This window comes from Eptatretus burgeri, unplaced genomic scaffold (genome assembly GCF_056783735.1).
Source record: "Eptatretus burgeri isolate ZD-2024b unplaced genomic scaffold, Ebu_testis_v1 Ebu_testis_scaffold_3175, whole genome shotgun sequence".
Taxonomy (NCBI): Eukaryota; Metazoa; Chordata; class Myxini; order Myxiniformes; family Myxinidae; genus Eptatretus; species Eptatretus burgeri.
Window position 1 is genome coordinate 156,502 of NW_028225123.1, and position 21,521 is coordinate 178,022.

The window sequence follows — 21,521 nt, forward strand, 5'->3', positions numbered from 1 at the left end:
AATATACGGTATGTTTTAAATTTCAACCTGATCAGATGCATGGTCTGGCATCCAGAATCATTTAATATTTTGATTTAAATTTAAACTTTAAGGGATTTAAATCAAACTTGGTACAAGTCTGTATAATGATGTAATAATGTGGGCGGAGGCATCTTTGGTGAGGTCACGACGTCGAAGAGTGCCCCTCCAGTTTGCTAATGCTCTTGTGTATCACAATACATCTATCTATGACGTCACTGACAGTTATTTTTGCCATGGCAACAATTCATCGAAGCATCTCATTTCAACACGATAACTCGAGCAAGGTCGATGGCACGCCATCGCAAACCCCCCACGCTTCACGCCCAAAGCGAAGTTGAAAGTTCGACTTGGAATTACCCAATATCAAATTTCGAGTTAAAATGTTGTTTTTTTGGCATCTGGGAGCTGGCATCTCATTGTCACCTTGGTAACCATCTCATTGTGTGCACGTCGAATGCATCCGAGGAATTGCTTGCAGTCTGCTGGTAATTATATGAAGTGTATAATTTTTGATAATGCCGTGGCTCATGTAATATCCGGGTCCACAGTGCACCTCGAGTCTAACGAGTATAACGAGTCCTCAAACGACTCTCTCAGATACGGAATTGGCCGGTAAGGGATCTTGTCACAAGCAGTTGTAAACTACAAACACTCAACAGACACTCTCTGACGCTCGTTGTCGCTCACTCACGTTCACTCCCTGGCGAGCTTTTATGTCACAATCAACATTCTTATCCGACATGTGTTTGAATGAGTCAGAGAGACATCCACCATCCTCTAACCTCTATATTACCTATCATACTAACATCATTACATTAAACTTACTAGTGCGGGCCCTGAGGTGCGGACCCGTAGGTGCGTGCCCGTAGGTGCATGCCAGTATGTGCAGCTTCGTTCCTTCGCTCTCGTAAACGACGACTGGATTGGGGCAATTTTTCAATTAGATCGGACCAACCGTGTCATAAATGGCCATAACTTGCGAAACACCTGGGAAACATACTCAGGTCCCCAGCGTCAATTGTGACGTCATATCAAACGAAGAAGAAGAATTGTGACGCCCCCTCTCTCTCGCCTCCCCCTCTCTCCCCCCAAGTCTCGCCCCTCCTCTCTCCCCCTTCCTCTCTCGCCCCTCTCGCTCGCCCCTCACTCTCGCCCCCACTCTCACCCCCACCCCACTCTCACCCCCCCTCTCTCGCCATCCTCCTCTCTCCCCCTCTCTTGAATTGTGACGCCTTCTCTCTCTCTCACACCCCTCTCTCCCCCCTCTCTCGCCCCCTCTCTTGCCCCCTCTCTCGTCCTCATCTCTTTCCCCCTCTCTCCCCCTCTCCCCTCCTCTCTCCCCCCCTCTTTCCCCCTTCTCTCTCCCCCCTCCTCTCTCGCCCCTCTCTCTGTAAATGTATTCACAAATGTCTACAAAGCACAACAATTAATTCAAACCTTGGGAAAAAAACAGCTTTCAAACCCTTGGGAAACAGCTGTTTCCCTTGGGAAAATTCAAACCTTTGGATTAATTAATAATCTGAACAATTAATTCAAACCTTGGGAAAAAAAAACAGCTTTCAAACCTTGGGAAACACTTGGGAAACAGCCGAAACGGATGAAGAACGACATCAAACCTTAAAAATGCACATACTCAGGTCCCCAACGTCGATTTTGACATCATACCAAACGAAGAAGAAGAATTGTGACGTCAATCGTGTAAAAAAAAACATTAATTGTGAAGTCATTCGTGACGTCATAGCACCGTGTCCTGTCATTGGTTGACAGACGTTATTGGTCATTATTGGTTGACAGAATGTATAGGTTGTTATTGGTTGACAGACATTGGTCATTGTATCACGTTATTCTTTTTATTACTGCCAATTATTGTGCTATTATTATTATTATTATTATTACTAGTGCGGGCCCGTAGGTGCGGGCCCGTAGGTGCGTGCCCATAGGTGAGTGCCCGTAGGTGAGTGCCAGTATGTGCAGCCCTCTCTCGCCCCCTCTCTCTCGCCCCCCACTCTCATCCCCCCCTCTCTCGCCCCCTCTCTCTCGCCCCCCTCTCTCTACCCCCTCTCTCGCCCCTACTCTCATCCCCCCCTCTCCCGTCCCGCTCTCTCGCAGATATTGGTCGACAGATAAATGGCCGTAACTTGGGAACCGCTCGTCCGATTAATATCAAACCTCGAAAAGGCACATCCGCGGGTCCCCAGCAATATTGCTGGCAAGTTTCAATCAGATCGGACCGTCAATCGTGAAAAAAAATAAAAATAATATAAATAAATAAATAAACATTAATTGTGACGTCATTCGTGACGTCATATCACCGTGTCTTGTCACTGGTCGACAGATGGCCGTTACTTGGGAACTGCTTATCCGATTAATATCAAACCTTGAAAAGGCACATCCGCGGGTCCCCAGCAATATTCCTGGCAAGTTTCAATCGTGCAAAAGAAATAATAAAAAATAAATAAATAAGAGAGAGAGAGGGGCGTCACAATTCAAGAGAGGGGGGAGAGGAGGGGCGAGAGAGGGGGATGGGAGAGGGGGGTGAGAGTGGGGGCAAGAGAGGAGTGGGGAGAGAGGAGGGTCGAGACTAGGGGGGAGAGAGGGGTGTGCAAGAGAGGGGGGAAAGAGAGGGGGGCGAGAGAGAGAGGGGGCGTCACAATTCTTCTTCTTCTTCGTTTGATATGACGTCACAATTGACGCTGGGGACCTGAGTATGTTTCCCAGGTGTTTCCCAAGTTATGGCCATTTATGATACGGTTGGTCCGATCTAATTGAAAGAATGCCCCAATCCAGTCATCGTTTACGAGAGCGAAGGAACGAAGCTGCACATACTGGCACACACCTACGGGCACGCACCTACAGGCACGCACCTACGGGCCCACACTAGTAGGGGGTAAATTAACAGAAAAATTCGGGGTTGAACTTTTTCGTGAACTTTTAGGGTATTTGGGGCGGCCATTTCGGGGGGTGACCCCCCCAAATATTGCTTGGCCTATATCTTCGCTCCTAGACATCCCAGCCTCATAATTTTGGTGTCTCGGATAGGGTTTATGGGGGCTCTGAGTTCAATTATGGTGGTTATGAGGTGATATGAGGTCAAGGTCATCGGTCCAAGGTCACCACAGGGTCATAAATGGCCTCAAACGGTCAATTAGCCAAAATAATTGAACTATATCATGTAGTACCACTTTATATGGGTTTTTGTGGGTGTGGAATTCAATGGTGACATTCTTTTTTATTGGAGGTCATGATCAGGGTATAAAGGTCATGGTCAAGGTCATTTGGGTAGGCAATTGTAATGTATTTCAAGTAATATATATGCAACTCTCTGGGTATACCCATCTATCTATAATTCCAGCAATCTCTGTGTGTGTGTCTGTCTATCTGTCTGTATGTGTGTTTGTCTGCGACCGCCGTTTTTCGACAACCACTGGTCAGATCTGATGGAAACTTGCCGGGAATATTGCTGGGGACCCGAAGATGTGCCTTTTCAAGGTTTGATATTAATCGGACAAGCGGTTCCCAAGTTACGGCCATTTATTTGCCAACCAATGACGAGACACGGTGCTATGACATCACTATTGACGTCACAATCAATGTTTTTTTTTTTTTGCACGTACAGGCACGCACGTACGGGCACGCACTAGTCTATCTATAATTCCAGCAATCTCTGTGTATGTGTGTCTGTCTGTATGTGTGTGTGTGTGTGTGTGTGTCTGCCACCGCTGTTTCTCGACAACCACTGGTCCGATCTAATTGAAACTTGCCAGGTATATTGCTGGGGACCTGAGTATGTGCCTTTTCAAGGTTTGATATTAATCGGACAAGTGGTTCCGAAGTTTTGGCCATTTATTTGCCAAACCAATGACAGGACACGTTGCTGCGTAGGCGTGGCCGATGGGGAAAGGGCGCCTTAGTTACCAATGACAGGAGAAGTTGCTGCGTAGGCGTGGCTGTTGGGGAAGAGATCCTCAGTTATCAATGATAGGACACGTTGCTTGGCATTTTGCACCCAAAGTATATCTCTTCTATCTATCTATAATTCCAGCAATCTCTGTTTGTTTGCCTTTCAGAAGGTTTGAAATTAATCGGACAAGTGGTTCCCAAGTTATGGCCAAGTTAGAGCGCGTTCCCCATTACGGGTTACAATGTACGGACTTCTGGATAGTGATGACTGACTGTATCATAATAATTTCTCGATTTCTTATGCGCATTTATAGATAAACACAATGCCCCAATCCAGTCGTCATTTACGAGAGCAAAGGAACGGGATGTGTGGTTGTTTGAAAGTTTTTTTTTGTACGTACGGCCACGCACGTACAAGCACGCGAGAGCGAAGGAACGGCCTGTGTGTTTGTTGTTTCTAGCACGCGGTTTGAAAGTTTTTTGCACGTATGGCCACACACGTATTGTCACGCGAGAGCGAAGGAACGGCCTGTGTGTTTGTTGTTTCTAGCACGCGGTTTGAAAGTTTTTTGCACGTATGGCCACACACGTATTGTCACGCGAGAGCGAAGAAACGGCCTGTGTGTTTGTTGTTTCTAGCACGCGGTTTGAAAGTTTTTTGCACGTACGGCCACACACGTATTGTCACGCGAGAGCGAAGGAACGGCCTGTGTGTTTGTTGTTTCTAGCACGCGGTTTGAAAGTTTTTTGCACGTATGGCCACACACGTATTGTCACGCGAGAGCGAAGGAATGGCCTGTGTGGTTGTTGTTTCTGGCACGCGGTTTGAAAGTTTTTTTTTATTTTTGCACATACAGCCACGCACGTACGGGCACCCACTCCTTATAATTAAATACACCTGGTATTGGGGCGAAGTGAGCAGTCGTGATCGGCATTGCAATTGAGCAAGTCTGTTTATTTTAAGGGGGCTGATTGGGAACGGCGACCAAAGCTGCATCAAGAGACCGTGCCGTGTGCTTCCCGGCTACGCTCGGCCATTCATTAAAGACCATGCGTGCGGTACCGAATCATCGCAACATATCAGCTGACTCGGCCTTCCCATCAGCTTGGTATTGTGGCAGTGGACACGTGATCCAGCTCGGGGTTAGTGACTCAGCCGGCAATTGCGACCATTGTTGACGCAACCCGCTGTTGATTCCGGGACAACCCCATGGCTGTAACAATATAAATCAAATTACCTTTCACCCAACTACGTACAATGGGTGAAATATGAGGTAAGAATCCAATCAAAGGTTTTCGGCGAAGTTTAATGATGAACGAAGGTCGGTACAGGAACGAATGAAGGAAACATGAGGGAAAATGAGGGTTATTAAAACCCAGCAATCTTTAGTTGGCTCCTTCCAACCAATCAGCAATCCAAGCAATCAGCAGATAACAACGGGATAAAAAAGAGAGTGACCTAACCATCTAGTACTCCTCGACGTCCTCTCCCTCAACAAAGTCGGCTCCAACGTCCTCATAGTCCTTCTCCAGTGCGGCGAGGTCCTCCCGTGCATCCGCAAACTCTCCCTCCTCCATTCCTTCCCCAACATACCAGTGCATAAAAGCACGTTTGGCGTACATCAGGTCGAACTTGTGATCAAGCCGTGCCCAGGCCTCCGCAATGGCCGTCGTGTTGCTCAACAAGCACACGGCCCGCTGGATCTTGGCGAGATCACCTCTGGGTAGGACGGTAGGAGGCTGGTAGTTTATGCCGACCTGGGAAGAGGAGAAACAATGGCTAGTAAGTGAGTGCAATTACATGACCACCATTTTCGAACTGTACCCTGTTGGTGAACCTGGGTCCAGACGTACCTTGAAGCCAGTGGGACACCAATCCACAAAATGGATGGAGCGGTTCGTTTTGATGGTAGCGATGGCGGCGTTCACATCTTTGGGCACGACATCTCCGCGGTACAGCATGCAGCATGCCATGTACTTGCCGTGACGAGGGTCACACTTCACCATCTGATTGGCGGGCTCAAAGCACGCGTTGGTGATCTCAGACACCGACAGCTGCTCGTGGAAGGCTTTCCCCGTAGAGATTATGGGTGCGTAAGTGACCAATGGGAAGTGGATTCGTGGGTAGGGTACCAGGTTCGTCTGGAACTCGATCAAGTCGACATTGAGTGCGCCGTCAAAGCGTAACGAGGCGGTGATGGACGAGACAACCTGCGCGACAAGGTGGTTCAGGTTTGTGTAGCTCGGACGTCGAATGTTCAAGTTGCGATGACATATGTCATAGATGGCCTCGTTATCCACCAAGAAGGCACAATCAGAGTGATCCAGAGTGGCGTGGGTCGTCAGAATAGAGTTGTACGGCTCGACCACTGCGGTAGACACTTGAGGTGCCGGGTACACGGCGAACTCCAGCTTGGACTTCTTTCCGTAGAAGACGGAAAGGCACTCCATAAGCAGGGCGGCAAAGCCGGAACCCGTGCCACCCCCGAAGGAGTGGAAGATCAGAAAGCCCTGCAGGCCCGTGCACTGGTCTGCCTAGGGAGGTTGAGTAAAGAGCAGGTTATTGGTGACAGCCATTGGTACTGAGAGGAGTTATTCAGTGACAACGATAGGACCTACACGAGGTGCTTCAGAACTTTGTGACATCCCCTTGGTAGAGCAGTGATGTTTGTGGATGTGGAAGGTTCTTCTCTGGACTTCAACATCACCGTTGGACCAACAGGAGGCCACAACGTTCTTCCAAGCCCAGATTAAATAAATAAAATACTTCTTTTGCCAGTGTACCTGCTTGCGGATGCGGTCTTCAACCAGGTCCACGATGTCCTTTCCAATGGTGTAGTGGCCCCGTGCGTAGTTGTTGGCTGCATCCTCTTTACCCGAAATGAGTTGATCGGGGTGGAAGAGTTGTCGATAAGTGCCGGTGCGGACTTCGTCTATAAACCGGTACAACCTCGACATCAGGATGAAGGTAAATTACCTCACAAGCCGGAAGTTAAGAAAGAGGAATAAAAGGGAAAGATAAGGAGGAAGACGAAGAAGAAACTTAACGACAGGTTGCTCACCAATCACGGTCGGTTCCAGATCGACAAAGATGGCACGAGGAACGCGTTTCCCAGCACCGGTCTCGTTAAAGAAGGTGTGGAAAGAGTTGTTGTCATCCCCCATGGTCTTGTCACTGGGCATTTGTCCATCAGGCTGGATCCCATGCTCCAGACAATAGAGCTCCCAGCACGAATTGCCGATCTGTACGCCCGCCTGGCCTATATGGATGGAGATACACTCGCGCTGTGGGACACACACACACACCATGGTGAGTCTCGTGGTTTAACCACAATTCCCAATCCACATATTCCCTGTACGATGCTTTGTCCAAGGTGTTCTAAATGTATACCTTTTCCCTTTTTGTACCATGTGGCTGAGCTATTACATCATTGTATTGAAACTATTACATCATTCAATTGGGACCATACTCTGTACGGCTGGGAACCCCCCCTCCCCCACTCCCACACCTCCATAAACTTCGTCCATAGACCCCCCCACACCCCCAATTTTTTAATGCCGTAAACAACTTTGGTACATCACCGGTGATGAAGGTTGTGGTCAAGTTTCATCAAAATCGTGTGTGTAGTGAAGAAGTTGCAAGTATTTGTGGACGGAGAGACGGACGGACGGACGGCGCGCAATCCCGTGAGCTCCCCGGAACTACGTTCCAGGTGAGTTAAAAAGGTGTCTATCCACATACAACTACCAGGTGTACCTACCACATAGCTGCCAACCACACACCATCATCCTACCCACAACCTACAAACTAGCATCCACACACCACCACCCACACATCACTACCCCCACACACCACCACCCACACATCACTACCCTCCACACACCACCACCATCCACACACCATCACCCACACATAACGACCCTCCACACACCACCACCATCCACATATCACTACCCTCCACACACCACCACCACCCACACATCACTACCCTCCACACACCAACACCACCCACACATCACAACCCTCCACACACCACCACCATCCACACATCACTACCCTCCACACACCACCACCACCACCCACACATCACTACCATCCACACATCACTACCATCCACACACCACCACCACCCACACATCACTACCCTCCACACACCACCACCAACACCCACACATCACTGCCATCCACACATCACTACCCTCCACACACCACCACCATCCACACATCACTACCCTCCACACACCACCACCACCACCCACACATCATTACCCTCCACACACCACCACCACCACCCACACATCACTACCATCCACACACCATCACCCTCCACACACCACCACCATCCACACCCCACCACCATCCACACATCATTACCCTCCACACACCACCACCACCCACACATCACTACCCTCCACACACCACCTCGATACAAACACCATCACCCACAGACGCATAACACCCTCCACACACAAACTCATCAGAATGAACTGAAGAGACTGTAATTACCGGTAATTATTAATTCCGAGCCGTCTCCCCGTCACAAACAGCACAGAGAAAACAAATGTAATGAAGAGATTTATCAAACCCCGACATTGGGAATGTAAATGGACAAAACAACGAACACCCCAAACCGAGTAAACTGAGAGGCCTTCCATCGTCCCAACCCACCATGATGGCTTCCTTTGGAGGGTGAGGATTCTTCTTCTTCAAAACGTTTTCATTGGTCCACAATTCAGTGACGTCACGCGGCGACGCCGACAGAGCAAGAGAAGAAGAATCTTCGTCGAAAATATGAAGAAGAAGAAGAAGAAGAAGAAGAAGAAGAAGAAGAAGAAGAAGAAGAAGAAGAAGAAGAAGAAGAAGAAGGAGAAGAAGAAGAAGAAGAGGAAGAAGAAGAAGAAGAAGAAGAAGAAGGAGAAGAAGAAAAAGAAGAGAAAGAAGAAGAAGAAGAAGGAGAAGAAGAAGAAGAAGAGGAAGAAGAAGAAGAAGAAGAAGAAGAAGGAGAAGAAGAAGAGGAAGAAGAAGAAGAAGAAGAGGAAGAAGAAGAAGAAGAAGAAGAAGAAGGAGAAGAAGAAGAAGAAGAGGAAGAAGAAGAAGAAGAAGGAGAAGAAGAAGAAGAAGAGGAAGAAGAAGAAGAAGAAGAAGAAGAAGGAGAAGAAGAAGAGGAAGAAGAAGAAGAAGAAGAGGAAGAAGAAGAAGAAGAAGAAGAAGAAGGAGAAGAAGAAGAAGAAGAGGAAGAAGAAGAAGAAGAAGGAGAAGAAGAATAGAAAGAAGAAGAAGAAGAAGAAGTAAAACTTTTTTCGCAAAACAGGTTTGTGAAACCGACTAGAACATTTTACTCGAAACGAAAGGATGAAATAAAAGATCCACGGAAGAGTAAAATCCCTGAAAACCGAAACTCCAAACTCAACATTGTTCAAAACCGATATATTTACATCATGTACAAGCTGAGACCTGAAAGGGTCTTCCTCGACCCCTCATGGCTTTCTTATCTCTTTTTACATCATTGACATTTTTAATACTTAAACACCGATTCAAACTACTGTAGTTGCTGAATAAATCACCGGGGACAAACGGGCGCTGAATATCAAGGGTCAGAGGTCAAATTTGTGGCCAACCAAGACCGTTTGATGAAAACCCACAAGGGTGGACACGTGTCCTGAACTTGTTTCCCACAATCAGAACATTTTTGTATTTCCTGGAAAAAGGGGGAATACTGGGAAACTTCCATTGTGATGACCTCTGACACCGAAGGTGGACGCAGGTGAAGTTTTCACCCGTTTGTTTGTCCGTCCGTGAACAGGACACTGTGTCTGAAAAAGTTGCGGACGGATTCGGACGAAACTTGGCGGACACGTTTGGAGTGAGACAAGGACGGACTGATTCGATTTTTGTGAAGATCCGGATCCGATAATTTTTTTAAAAGTGATTCTTCACCATTGAAAGTTTCGGGCTGAAAATTATTAGCGGTAGAGCATGGCATCTCAAAAAGTTGTGGACGAGTTATGACAAAACTTGGTGGGTGAGTTGGGGAAGCGACAAGAACAAGCCGATTCAATTTTGGTTCAGGTCCGAATCCAGATCCAGCCTATCAGTGGAATGCAAAAATGAAATGCCTTAGTATTGTGGTTTGATTGGTTTTTATTGTTCAGGATAATCGTGTTGATCTCTGGTCCCTCTTTCATGAAGTTTGTGCTTTTGTGAAACCTCAACATTTCTTTGTAGAACACCATCCTTCTCAACGAGGTCGACTTTCATCTCCACCTGGTCAGAACTTGAACAGAGACGCCATTTTAATGGGGTGTCTTCCAACCAAACAAGGTATGCCCACTGATCTCCATACCAACTGGATAGGTTGCCAACCATTTACTTTTTCATCAAATAGAGCGAATCGCTCAACATCAATGCCCGACCTCACTCCAGCTCTTGTGGCTGGATGGAAGCAAATCCTCGCAGCAATGTTCCAACATCGAGTGAAAGCCTTCCCAGAAGAGTGGACGCTGTTATAGGAGCAAAAGGGGGGACCAACTCCATATTAATGTCCATGATTTTCGAATGTGATGTTGGACAAGCAGGTGTCCACATACCTTTGGCCATGCAGTGTACGTCACACCATCAGAGAAGCAAAGCAGTCGAGCAGACCATGTGGCAATTCACAGTCCAGCACGACCAATGTCTTTTGTCGCCAACATGTGGTCAGTGCTTGGTGGTCAGTTTGAAGGGTGAAGTGATGTCCACAGAGGTATGTACTCCACTTTTCCAATCCAGACACAGGCTGGAGCTTCCTTCTCAACTGTCGAGTATTTCTTTTCAGCAGGAGACAATGTGTGGGATGCGAAGGACACTCAGATCCCACACAAAAAATCCCATTCACAGACAGGTGAGCATGGACACAGCATCATACTGATTTATACACACTCGTTATCCCATAAAAATCCCATTGAGTAGAGAGAGCATGGACACAGCAGCGTACTGGTTTATACCGACTCGTTATCCCATAAAAATCCCATACAGGGTAGAGCGAGTATGGACACAGCATCACACTGGTTTATACCCACTCGTTATCCCATAAAAATCCCATACAGAGGAGAGCGAGTATGCACACAGCATCGTACTGCTTTGTACCCACTCGTTATCCCATAAAAATCCCATACAGAGTAGAGAGAGCATGGACACAGCATCGTACTGGTTTATACCCACTCGTTATCCCACAAAAATCCAATACAGAGTAGAACATTGAAAGAACATCTTGGGATCTCTTCTCTTCTCGTCTCAGGTTACCAATTAGTTTTACAACATTAACCCTAATCATCGTGTTTGAACCACAAATCCCAAAACATTTTTTCTCCATCTTCCTGTGTTATCGACGAGATGGGAATCATTGCTGGAATGCGTGGGATTTACCAACTTCTTGATGGATTCCACCAACCAATCCATCACCCTCGTAACTCATTGAAGGTTTAACTAGAAAAGCGGAGGAATTCGAACTTAACTCCATGAACCATCGAGCATCATTGATCAGCAGATGACGAACGAGGTCTACAAACATTTCCACATGAGAATGGGGACCCTTCCTCCGAAGAACATGAAGAAGTCTTTGTACATCATGGGAGATGTCAAAAGAAAAGCTTTCACCCACAACGACCTGCCAGGGTGAGTCAAACTTCTCGTCCATCACCTCCTTCCATGAATCGGGAAGCAAACTGGGGAAGGGAGGGACAGGAACACGAAGGTCTCGGGTGAATCAACGGTAGTTTCACTCACATCACAAGAAGTCGACATTGAAGGTGCTCAACTGATCTCTTGATAGGGGTAACCAAGGTACCCAGGTAATCTGTTTATGACAGACATTAAAATAATGTATATACTGTATATCTATCTAAATTCCAGCAATCTGTGTGTGTGTGTGTGTGTGTGTGTGTGTGTGTGTGTGTGTGTGTGTGTGTGTGTGTGTGTGTGTGTGTGTGTATGACCGCTGTTTCTCGACAACCACTGGTCCGATCTAATTGAAACTTGCCAGGTATATTGCTGGGGACCTGAGGATGTGCCTTTTCAAGGTTTGATATTAATCGGACAAGTGGTTCCGAAGTTTTGGCCATTTATTTGCCAAACCAATGACAGGACACGGTGCTATGACGTCACAATTGACGTCACAATTGTTATTTTTTTTCACGTACGGGCACGCACTAGTACATATGAATATTAGAAGATGGGGGTGAGGTGCCACCTCGTTGTTTGTTGGATATTTCTCGCAGGCAGTGATGCACAAGTTTCTTGGTCTCCATCCTCATCTCCTCAGTCATTTCCGATTGCTGTGCCATGGATTGGGGGGGTGGGGGGTGTGGTGTAGAGTACCTATATATAGAGAGTAGCGACAACTCAGCTATAGGCGCCATTTTGTTTCACTCTGGACGTTCCGATGGTAGTGGGTGACCCTGCTTCAATAGCACTTTATAGCCTGAAGATCCACATGAAAATCTTAGCAGTAAAGCCTTTCTCACTGTCGTTGGTGACCACTGTACCCCATTCATGGAACGTCTCGACATAGCGTGTAGCTGGTCTTTTCCGAAGATTCTTGCTGTTCGTGATTCTTGCTTGAGTTTTGCTTTTTGAATCGCCCGATACCGTTTCTTTGTCTGACGAAGTTGAGCCTTCAATGCCTTAATCTTCCTTTGCATTTTGATTCTGGGTTTAGATGTACTTGGTGGAACACTCGTTGTTGGTCCACTGTTTTCGTCTTCTGTGGCAGTGTCTTCAACTGAAAAAAAAACGACAAAGGAAAGAAAACAAAATATCTAATTTGTACCCTTCATCTTGAGAAAAACATATGCAAGTCATATTATCCGTTTTCTAAATCACAATGGTAACACGATGAATCAGTCTACATACCGTAAATCCCAGTGTGTAAACCGCCCCCTGTGTATAAACCGCACCCCAACTTTTGACATAAAAAAAAATGTGGGTAAACGGGTTGTGTCAGTGAAAATGTACCATGGAATATAAGACTATTTTTGGAAAAATCTGCATATCGAACTTGTAAATTACAACACACACTACCATTGAGCAAATTTTTGCGGTGATTGCGCGATCCGCGGCCGAGGGGGGAAGGCTTTAAGCTCCCACCCCCCCCCCCCCCACACACAATTTTATTAACTACCAAAACACCAAAGTCTTTTTAGGGTTAAATAACTACAGACTTAGTTCAAAGAAAATGATTCATAACTTCAGTTTACATACCTGAACTTGAAGTTGATGTTGTTTTGTCTGCTGGGTTAACAGAGTACGCATGGTCTAAAGCAATGCATGATTTCTTGGTAGCACTAGCAGTATTTGGTGTACAGGAAAGGCGTTTTAGAGGCCTCCTGGGTTTTGGCACACTGCGATGACAGAATATGGTTGGTACTGCCTGCCACTTCAGTTTTTTCTTCCCATCTACTCTCTTGTTTTCAAACTGGGACTCATCAAAGTGAACCTGCAGAAGAAAAGATACAATATTTCTAATCTTGAATATTTCTTAGTCCTAATAATAAATTATAGAAGTAGAAAACATCATTATAACAAAATAGAATAGTTCTCAAAATTAATTTCTAAGATCGAGTATGCTACTTCATCATTGTATGCTACTCTCTACTATGCTGCTAGATTAGAAAAATAACTGTATTCTAACTTAAGATTGGTACTTGTCGAGCCACGGCATGCACCATTTTCGCTATACACCAAGATAGTAATGGGCCTATGAAAGTATGAGTGGAAATTTGAAGCCAAATTTGACATTTTGGACCAACTTTGAGTTTGAACCAAAAATAAAAATGCTGCAAAAGTTCTAGATCTACTACTAGTAGATCTAGACTCTATTAGTTTTTGAGACCCACGGCCAACATTGATGAATGACCTTCAAACACAATTTCACAACATATGAAGGAATGTTTTTTGAATTATTTTTATGTATTACAAAGAATTGGATTTTCATAACAATGTCATAATGATTAATAATAATGGCATTCCAATGAATAAGGTGCGCAGACACAGTCACTTCCTTCATACATACGCTGATATTAATACATGGGACTGATACAGCCCTTCTCTTACCTCGCACAAACATGATGAAGAACTCGGCTTCCATCCCACTCTGCTCACTTTTTGCTCCCATATCTTCCGTCTTTTTGCATCTGTTGGAAACCTATACATCCTGTACCCCTTCTCAGATTTGTTGCTGCACCCAAAGGCGCAACAACCCGTCATTTTGACTAATAAAGTTTCACTCAGTTTCAAACTCGGTCTCTCCGAGCTCACTCGGTGAAGATCTGGATTCGATGCGGAGCTTGGCGCTCGAGTGTGAAACAAAATGGCGCCCATGTGTCACGTGACCATCAAATTCTGGTCCTCCTATGTCGCTACTCTCTATATATAGGTACTCTAGGGTGGTGGTGTGCAGTTGTGAGCAACAAATCATTTTACTCTCCGTCTCTCGGCATATTTACTCCCCTTCTCTGTCTCTCGGTATATTTACTCCCCTCTCTGGCCATTTTGTACTCTGTGGGTGTGTAAGACGAGGAGAAGGTTCGAGGTAAGAATTCCCGATCTCTCCTCACCCGGACAAAGGAGAAATCCTGAGCGATTTTATCATGGCGTTTCTCCTGATCACCTTCTTCCGCCATTACTTGTTATTCCTTGTCACCGCCGTCGCCATGGACACGGACGAGCTTCCTGTCCGCTCATTTGTTGTCAACGCCGTCGCCATTCCTCAGATCTCCTCATGTGTGCCCGGCTGTTCTGCGCTTCCCTCTCCCACCACTCTTGTCTCAGGCTGCCTTTGTTATATGTTCTGTGCGTTCGTCCTTATATGAGCCTCGACAATATATTCCCAAAAATAAATAGTTGAATCTTCCTTTAAATTTGTTGTGTGTTGTTCCTCAATCAGCATCGAAAAAGGTTATGATGAATAGACCATTAACACTCCGCCTCTCCTCGCTCCCTCAGTGCGCAGCTCGGTCGGGATCTATACACCGCCTGAATGGAGTTTATTTTCTCTTTTTTTCAATTTTAATGTATTTCGAACAAACACAAACCGTTTTTATTTTGTACTCAGACAAAGATTGGTATTGCCGCTAGTAAACTGAATGCTCTTCCATTCTCGTAGTGCTTATACACCGCCTCGGCATTTTTTTGGCGTCGGATTGCATCGCCATCGAGGAGGGCCGTGCGCATGCGCAGAAAACTGTGTGAGCACAGGCTCCGCCCCTTGTACAAGTTGAATCTCGGGGGTTGAATCTTGATGGTATTTTACACGTTGTGTTTGTTGTGCGTTTTCCTGAATCATGGCGGCGTCGGATCTGATCGTCCTGATTGTGATGTTACCTGTGGGTAAGGCACGTGTCACGTGGTGTTTTATATTTAATAATATAAAATAATAATAAATTGTACTTTTTCATGTTATGTACGTGTGTGTGTCCGTGTGTATGTGTGTGTGTGTGTCCGTGTTTGTGTGTGTCCGTGTTTGTGTGTGTGTGTGTCAGTGTGTGTGTGTCCGTTTGTGTGTGTACGTGTGTGTATGAGTGTGTGTATGTGTGTACGTGTGTGTATGAGTGTGTACGTGTGTGTGTATGAGTGTGTACGTGTGTGTGTATGAGTGTGTACATGTGTGTGTATGAGTGTGTACGCGTATGTGTGGGTTTGTGTACGTGTGTGTACGTGTGTGTACGTGTGTGTATGTGTGTGTACGTGTGTGTATGAGTGTGTGTATGTGTGTACGTGTGTGTATGAGTGTGTACGTGTGTGTGTATGAGTGTGTACGTGTGTGTGTATGAGTGTGTACATGTGTGTGTATGAGTGTGTACGCGTATGTGTGGGTTTGTGTACGTGTGTGTACGTGTGTGTATGTGTGTGTGTACGTGTGTGTACGTGTGTGTGTGTGTGTATGAGTGTGTACGCGTACGTGTGGGGTTGTGTGTGTGTGTGTGTGTGTATGAGTGTGTGTCCGCGTATGTGTGGGTTTGTGTACGTGTGTGTGTGTATATGAGTGTGTGTACGCGTATGTGTGGGTTTGTGTACGTGTGTGTATGTGTGTGTACGTGTGTGTATGAGTGTGTACGCGTACGTGTGTATGTGTGGGTTTGTGTACGCGCGTGTGTGTGTGTGTGTACGTGTGTGTGTCCGTGTGTGTGTACGCGTGTGTATGTGTTTGTGTACGTGTGTACGTGTGTGTGTGTGTGCACACGTGTGTGTGTGTGTACGTGTGTGTATGTGTGTGTGTGTGTAGAACGCCTCGGTGAAGTGTGCTTACCCACCCCATTGTACTTTTTCCGCATATGGACACCCCCCCACCCCCTGTCCACTGCACTCACCCACCCCCTGTCCACTGCACTCATGCCCACCCCCTGTCCTCTGCACTCATGCCCACCCCCTGTCCACTGCACTCATGCCCACCCCCTGTCCACTGCACTCACCCACCCCCTATCCAATGCACTCATGCCCACCCCCTGTCCACTGCACTCACCCACCCCCTGTCCACTGAACTCACCCACCGCCTTGTCCACTGCACTCACCCACCGCCTGTCCACTGCACTCACCACCCGGGTACCACGTGCTCCATGGGTCAAATGAGCTCGTCCTGTCTCCCAATTCCACGTGTACCCTCGTGTACATGGAGCGAACTGAATCTTTGTACTTTGGGTGATCCGAGGAACACATGAGATCGAGGAGAGACAGATGTACGGGATGGAAGAGTGGGTGATCTGGGCGGTGGGGGGGGGGGTGAGTGAGATGAAAGAGTGGGTGATCTGGGGGGGTGGGGTGAGATGGAAGAGGGTGTGATCGGGGGGGGGGAGAGTGGGTGATCTGGGGGGGTGAGATGGAAGAGTGGGTGATCGGGGGGCGGAGGTGGTGAGATGAAAGAGTAGGTGATCTGGGGCGGGGTGGTGAGATGGAAAAGTGAGTGATCTGGGGGTGGTGAGATTGAAGAGTGGGTGATCGGGTGGGGGGGGTGAGTGAGATGAAAGAGTGGGTGATCTGGGGGGTGGGGTGAGATGGAAGAGGGTGTGATCGGGGTGGGGGAGAGTGGGTGATCTGGGGGGGGTGAGATGGAAGAGTGGGTGATCGGGGGCGGAGGTGGTGAGATGAAAGAGTAGGTGATCTGGGGCAGGGGGGTGAGATGGAAGAGTGGGTGATCGGGGGGGTGGTGAGATGGAAAAGTGGGTGATCTGGGGGTGGTGAGATTGAAGAGTGGGTGATCGGGTGGGGGGTGAGATCGAAGAGTGGGTGATCGTGGGAGGTGAGTGAGATGAAGAGTGGGTGAATTGGGGGTGTGTGAGATGGACGAGTGGGTGGTCTGGTGGGCGGGGGGGTGAGTGAGATGGAAGAGTGGGTGATCTGGAGAGTGTGTGAGGTGGATCACCCTCTCTTTCATCTCAACTCACGTACGAGTTCACAAAGACTTGGTGGAGGAAATCTTTCATTAACTATTACCATCACCACCTAAGGTTGACAGAGGTGAAGTTTTCACTCCTGTCTGTCTGTCTGTCTGTCTGTGAGCAGGATATTTCAAAAAGTTGGGGACGGATTCAGACGAAATTTGGAGGACAGATTGGGTGTGTCACAAGGACGAATTTATTAGATTTTGGTGAAGATCCAAATTCGCATTCAGATCCGAGAATTTTTCATATGATTCTTCACCAGTGAGAGACGGGGCCAAAAACAATATATAATCGCACAAAATCTCACAAGGTTCTGGATGGATTCTGACCAAACTTGGTGGATACGTTGTGTGTGTGGGACAAGGACAAATCCATTCAATTTTGATGAAGATCAGGATCTGCAGATGAGAATTTTTCAAGTGATTCTTCACCATTGAGAGATCGGGGCTAAAATGATACATTGTACAACATCTCACAAGGTTATGGATGGATTCAGGCCAAACTTGGTGGATGAGTTGGGTCGGTAACAACAACAACAACCGATTCGATCTTGGTTCAGGTCCGGATTCAGATCCAACCTATCAGTGGAATACAACACGTAAACTGTTCATCCTGGAGGAGGTATTCACTCTACCAAGTGTAGTTTTGGTTTGTTCCGTAACTACAAGCTTCATGATGAATTATATCTCAAGGACACTCCTCAATTTCACGACTAAAGCTTGGAAGGTTGTTCCCTCAAGTCATCGCATTCAATCCCCTTTGTCCATTGTGTCACGATTTTCGTTCTCCTTCACATCTTTACTCCCACTAATCAGTCGCTCCTGACATTCCACAGGCCTCACGCTCCAGGTGAAAGTATCTCCATCTCGAGGAGAGATTGGTGTTGGTGATACGAAAATCTTCCTATGCCAAGGTCAGTAAGTTCCAATCTGCATTCTTCAAAAGTAAAAGGTTTGCTCAGAGGTGGAAGTGTGGGTGATCTGGGTATACGAATCGGGCGAGGCAGCCTCTCTCACTGCACTGAAGGTGCAGCAGGTGCCCAGTGGACTCTTTATTACCGGATTCTCACTGAACATTCTGCCTCTTTGTCACTAAACTACACCTTGGAATCCCTCCGAGACAGGATGACAAAACTAAGACGATTAAGCTCTGGCGATCTGAGAAGGCCCAAGACTGCACGAAAAAAACCAATTCAACAAGTAATAAAGACATAAGATGTCATTGCCCCCACTGTTGTCGTAATTTCGCTATGTGGAGTTAAAGGGATAGCCCATATTTATGTACAACTAAAATGGCTGCCCTTCCACCAGTTAGCCATCTTTGATCAGATCCAAAATAAAGCGAGGTCCACGTGTACGCCATCATGTTCCATGCTTGGACCAAGTTTGAACAAACTAAGGACCATGCATGTCTGAGAAATGGTTGGGGACACATTTCCGTAACAAAATGGCCCCCAGTCGCCCATCTTGGATCTATTCTCGAAGATAAACGAGGTGCATATGCAAGCCATCGTTCGTTATCCGGGTGCCAAGTTTGAACAACGTCGGTGAATGCTTGTCCGAGACACGGTTGAGGACGTGTTGAAGATCGGGTTTTGTTTGACAACTAAAATGGCCGCCAGTCGGCCATCTTGGGTGGAATGCCGAAAAGAAACGACGTGCATATGTATCCCATCATGCGTCGTCTTTGTGCCAAGGACGAATCAAATCGGTGTTTACTGTGTACATCTCTGAGGTATGGCTGCGGACGCACACACGCACGCACGGACACGAAAATGGAGACCAAATCCGTAAGTCCCCGTTTCAGACAAAGTCCAAAGGGGGCTGATAATCTGTACTAATAAATGTCAGTGTGTGTCTGTCATTCAGCCAGTCCGTCCGTGAGTCAATCTGTCCGTCTGTTCGTCAGTCCACCATAACTCCAAAACTATGAAACCGAGCGGCCCCAAACTTTGCGTGCATAATAAGGGAACTCCAAGGTCGTGCATGAGTGAAATTTGTGTGTTTGGGTGGATTTAAACATCCCCCTTTAAAGATAAATGAACGGCCTTATTTAATTATCCATTATTAAGGCTCATCCTTGGTCATCTCGCTGTCCCTCGCTGGGGTCTTAATTTGCAATTTTTTGGGGGCCTGCTCAGCAATGCCTTCACTTGGAAGAGGCCGTAACGGTTTATTAATGAAAAAGTTCTTTTTCACTTTCCTCATTCACATCATCGAATGTCTGAATATCATTTCCACGAATTGCTGGAGACATTGCAATTCTTATAAACGCCTGGATACGCCGGCATTCGTGGCTTTATTTCATTTCCGCACATGCCATAACCTCTGGAATGTCTTGATCTTTGCAGAATTTCAAAATTTAAACTTCTTAGTTGATCTCAACAGCATCTCGATTGCTAAAAAAGAAAGTGTTCATTTGTTCAACTCGGACATTGCTTGACATTACAGGTATCTCTGGGTGCATGGTGTTTATATGACCGATCGATAATCGCTTGCCAAGCTAGCCAGCCTTATTTAATTAGCTTATTCATATTTGAAGTCTTTAATTTTTAAAAAATGTCCTTTTGTCGATGTTTTCGATCTACTGTTTGCTGTTGAGATGTCCAGGGTTGTGTTCAGTTTTCAAGCAGCTAGCTAGCTAGCTCTTGCCAAGCCAGCCATTCCTTATCAAATGTTTCGTTGAAGTGCTTGCTTGAGTGCTGAAGCAACTTGGCGTGTGCTCTTTAAGCTTCAATCTCTTCAAGCTTCGATCTCTACAAGCTTTCTTGGCGATACCGTGACATTTCTGGAGTTAAGGAAGGCAAAAGAAATTAGATAATTATTATGAGTAAAAAAATGTTTTCAGTTGTTACAAAGCAGTGAATCGCCACATCACAGCAGGTGAGCCCAAAGGTAACTTTCGCATGCTTGCTCTAAGCTGTATAGCCTGGGTTTGAATTCCAACTCAGCTATAAGGAGTCATTTTGGTGTTTCACAGGCATGGTTATTCATCAATGTGTGCGCTGTCTCACGGATGGATGTTAAATTGGCCCTCACGTCTACCGGAATCCCCCATATCCCCTTCCCTCTCCCCCTCAACTCTCCCCTCTCCGCCATCTCCCACCCCTCTGATTTTCTCACCCACCCCTCTCCCTCTCCTTCTCTGAGCCCTCCTCTTCTCCCCTTTCCTCTCCCTCCCCTCTCTCTTCCCCTCTCCACTCTTCTCCACTCTCATCCCTCTCCCTTTATCTCCCCTCTCCCTCTCCCACCCTCTCCTCTCCCCCCTTTACTCTCCCCCCCTCTTTCCTCTCTCTCCAACCTCCTGCCCTCTCCCTCCCCTTCCTCTTTCTTCCACCCCACCCTCTCCCTCCTCCACCCATCTCACTATGTTAAGGGAACTGTTGAGGACTGACAGCTTAATTTTGAATTTAAAACGGCTTCCCCTGAGTGTAGCCTGTACAAATCAGATTCAGAGTGAGCCAACCGGATGAGTGCAAAGGTCGCTGCATGAGCGAGCATGCATGCTTGCAGGCAGGCCTTTTTTCTTTTTCTTTTGAATACCTTGTCGAGGCTCTTATGAGAGCTAACACAGAACACACAGCAAGGGGGGCATGAGACAAGAGGGGCAGGAGTGGGAAGGACAAAACAGTGGGGAACAGAGACATTAGGAGATCTGTGGAAGGGAGAGGAATGGGGTGAGGAACATGGGGAATAGAGGATGGACATCACAGGTACTTTCAGGAAGGAAAGCAGGGAATTTGAAGGAGGTGGGCTTGGGGTGGATTAACGGGGGTAGAAAATATCGAGGATTTGAATGGGGGATGACAAGAGGTGGTGAACAGCTGTTTTGAAGGCCTGGAGGGAAGAATGGGATTGAATAGAGTGAGGGAGTTTATTCCAAAGGTGGGAAAAAAGAGGAATGAAAGAGTGAAGGTGAGCAGTGATTTGTGATTTTGGTAGTTTTACGAGACAGTGGTGGGGACAAATCGCAGAGATCAGGGGTGGGGGCGGGGGCGAGACGGGAGAGGAGACAGTAGAAGACAGAAAGACCACCGACCTGCCTGCGGTGAGAGAGTGAGAGGCCCAAAGACTCAGCCTCATTGCGGGAGATACCAATGATCCGAAATGCCTTGGTTTCCACAGCGTGAAGCCGAGAAAGGTGGGAGGCAGGAGCACCAGCCCAGAGGGGAGCGCAGTACTCCATCA

At 46.9% G+C, this 21,521-nt stretch overlaps 3 protein-coding genes across 13 annotated transcripts in view; 1 reads left to right on the forward strand and 2 right to left on the reverse strand.

Moving 5' to 3' along the window:
- Window positions 1-5,209: 5,209 nt before the first annotated feature.
- LOC147006440 (tubulin alpha chain-like) lies at window positions 5,210-10,661 on the reverse strand. Of its 3 annotated transcripts, XM_085868806.1 has the most exons (6): window positions 10,510-10,661; window positions 8,591-8,700; window positions 6,984-7,206; window positions 6,706-6,854; window positions 5,776-6,456; window positions 5,210-5,679 (listed from the first exon to the last, which is right to left on the reverse strand). In XM_085868806.1, the coding sequence occupies exons 1-6, from the start codon at window positions 10,517-10,519 to the stop codon at window positions 5,389-5,391; spliced, it is 1,464 nt and encodes a 487-aa protein (XP_085724932.1). In that variant the 5' UTR covers window positions 10,520-10,661; the 3' UTR covers window positions 5,210-5,388. The 3 variants fall into 3 exon arrangements, with proteins under 3 accessions (XP_085724932.1, XP_085724933.1, XP_085724935.1); XM_085868807.1 differs by lacking the exon at window positions 8,591-8,700 and having other exon boundaries at window positions 10,510-10,636; XM_085868809.1 differs by lacking the exons at window positions 8,591-8,700; window positions 10,510-10,661 and adding an exon at window positions 8,429-8,541.
- Window positions 10,662-11,012: 351 nt separating this feature from the next.
- On the reverse strand, window positions 11,013-14,917 carry LOC147006441 (uncharacterized). 2 transcript variants are annotated; one of them, XM_085868811.1, is made up of 4 exons: window positions 14,515-14,917; window positions 13,160-13,394; window positions 12,150-12,680; window positions 11,013-11,625 (listed from the first exon to the last, which is right to left on the reverse strand). In XM_085868811.1, exons 1-3 carry the CDS (start codon window positions 14,578-14,580, stop codon window positions 12,325-12,327), a joined length of 657 nt encoding a protein of 218 aa, XP_085724937.1. In that variant the 5' UTR covers window positions 14,581-14,917; the 3' UTR covers window positions 11,013-11,625; window positions 12,150-12,324. The 2 variants fall into 2 exon arrangements, with proteins under 2 accessions (XP_085724937.1, XP_085724936.1); XM_085868810.1 differs by lacking the exon at window positions 14,515-14,917 and adding an exon at window positions 14,012-14,502.
- LOC147006442 (neural cell adhesion molecule 1-like) overlaps window positions 14,369-21,521 on the forward strand; it is a 52,149-nt gene continuing 44,996 nt past the window's right edge. For 2 of the 8 annotated variants that reach the window (XM_085868803.1, XM_085868800.1), the window contains exons 1-2: window positions 14,393-14,489; window positions 18,170-18,247. Coding sequence is in view for 2 of the 8 variants with exons in the window: in XM_085868798.1 (XP_085724924.1) it covers window positions 15,198-15,282; window positions 18,170-18,247 (163 nt within the window). In the remaining 6 variants the exon portion in view is untranslated. Of the gene's footprint in view, window positions 14,490-15,042; window positions 15,287-18,169; window positions 18,248-21,521 lie in introns of those variants that run through there. The other 6 variants (XM_085868804.1, XM_085868802.1, XM_085868799.1 and 3 more) reach the window with 5 other exon arrangements.

What these genes read in the sequence shown, in the direction of transcription:
- LOC147006441 (XM_085868810.1), bottom strand. Translation starts at nt 14,278, where the DNA reads ATGGGCGCCATTTTGTTTCACACTCGAGCGCCAAGCTCCGCATCGAAT. An exon ending in CTTCATCATGTTTGTGCGAG is followed by an intron (nt 13,395 to 14,011) that starts GTAAGAGAAGGG and finishes TTTCTTCTGCAG; the next exon opens with GTTCACTTTGATGAGTCCCA. An exon ending in AACATCAACTTCAAGTTCAG is followed by an intron (nt 12,681 to 13,159) that starts GTATGTAAACTG and finishes TTTTTTTTTCAG; the next exon opens with TTGAAGACACTGCCACAGAA.
- LOC147006440 (XM_085868806.1), bottom strand. An exon ending in CTCCAAAGGAAGCCATCATG is followed by an intron (nt 7,207 to 8,590) that starts GTGGGTTGGGAC and finishes TGTGTCCCACAG; the next exon opens with CGCGAGTGTATCTCCATCCA. An exon ending in AAGACCGCATCCGCAAGCAG is followed by an intron (nt 6,457 to 6,705) that starts GTACACTGGCAA and finishes CAACCTCCCTAG; the next exon opens with GCAGACCAGTGCACGGGCCT.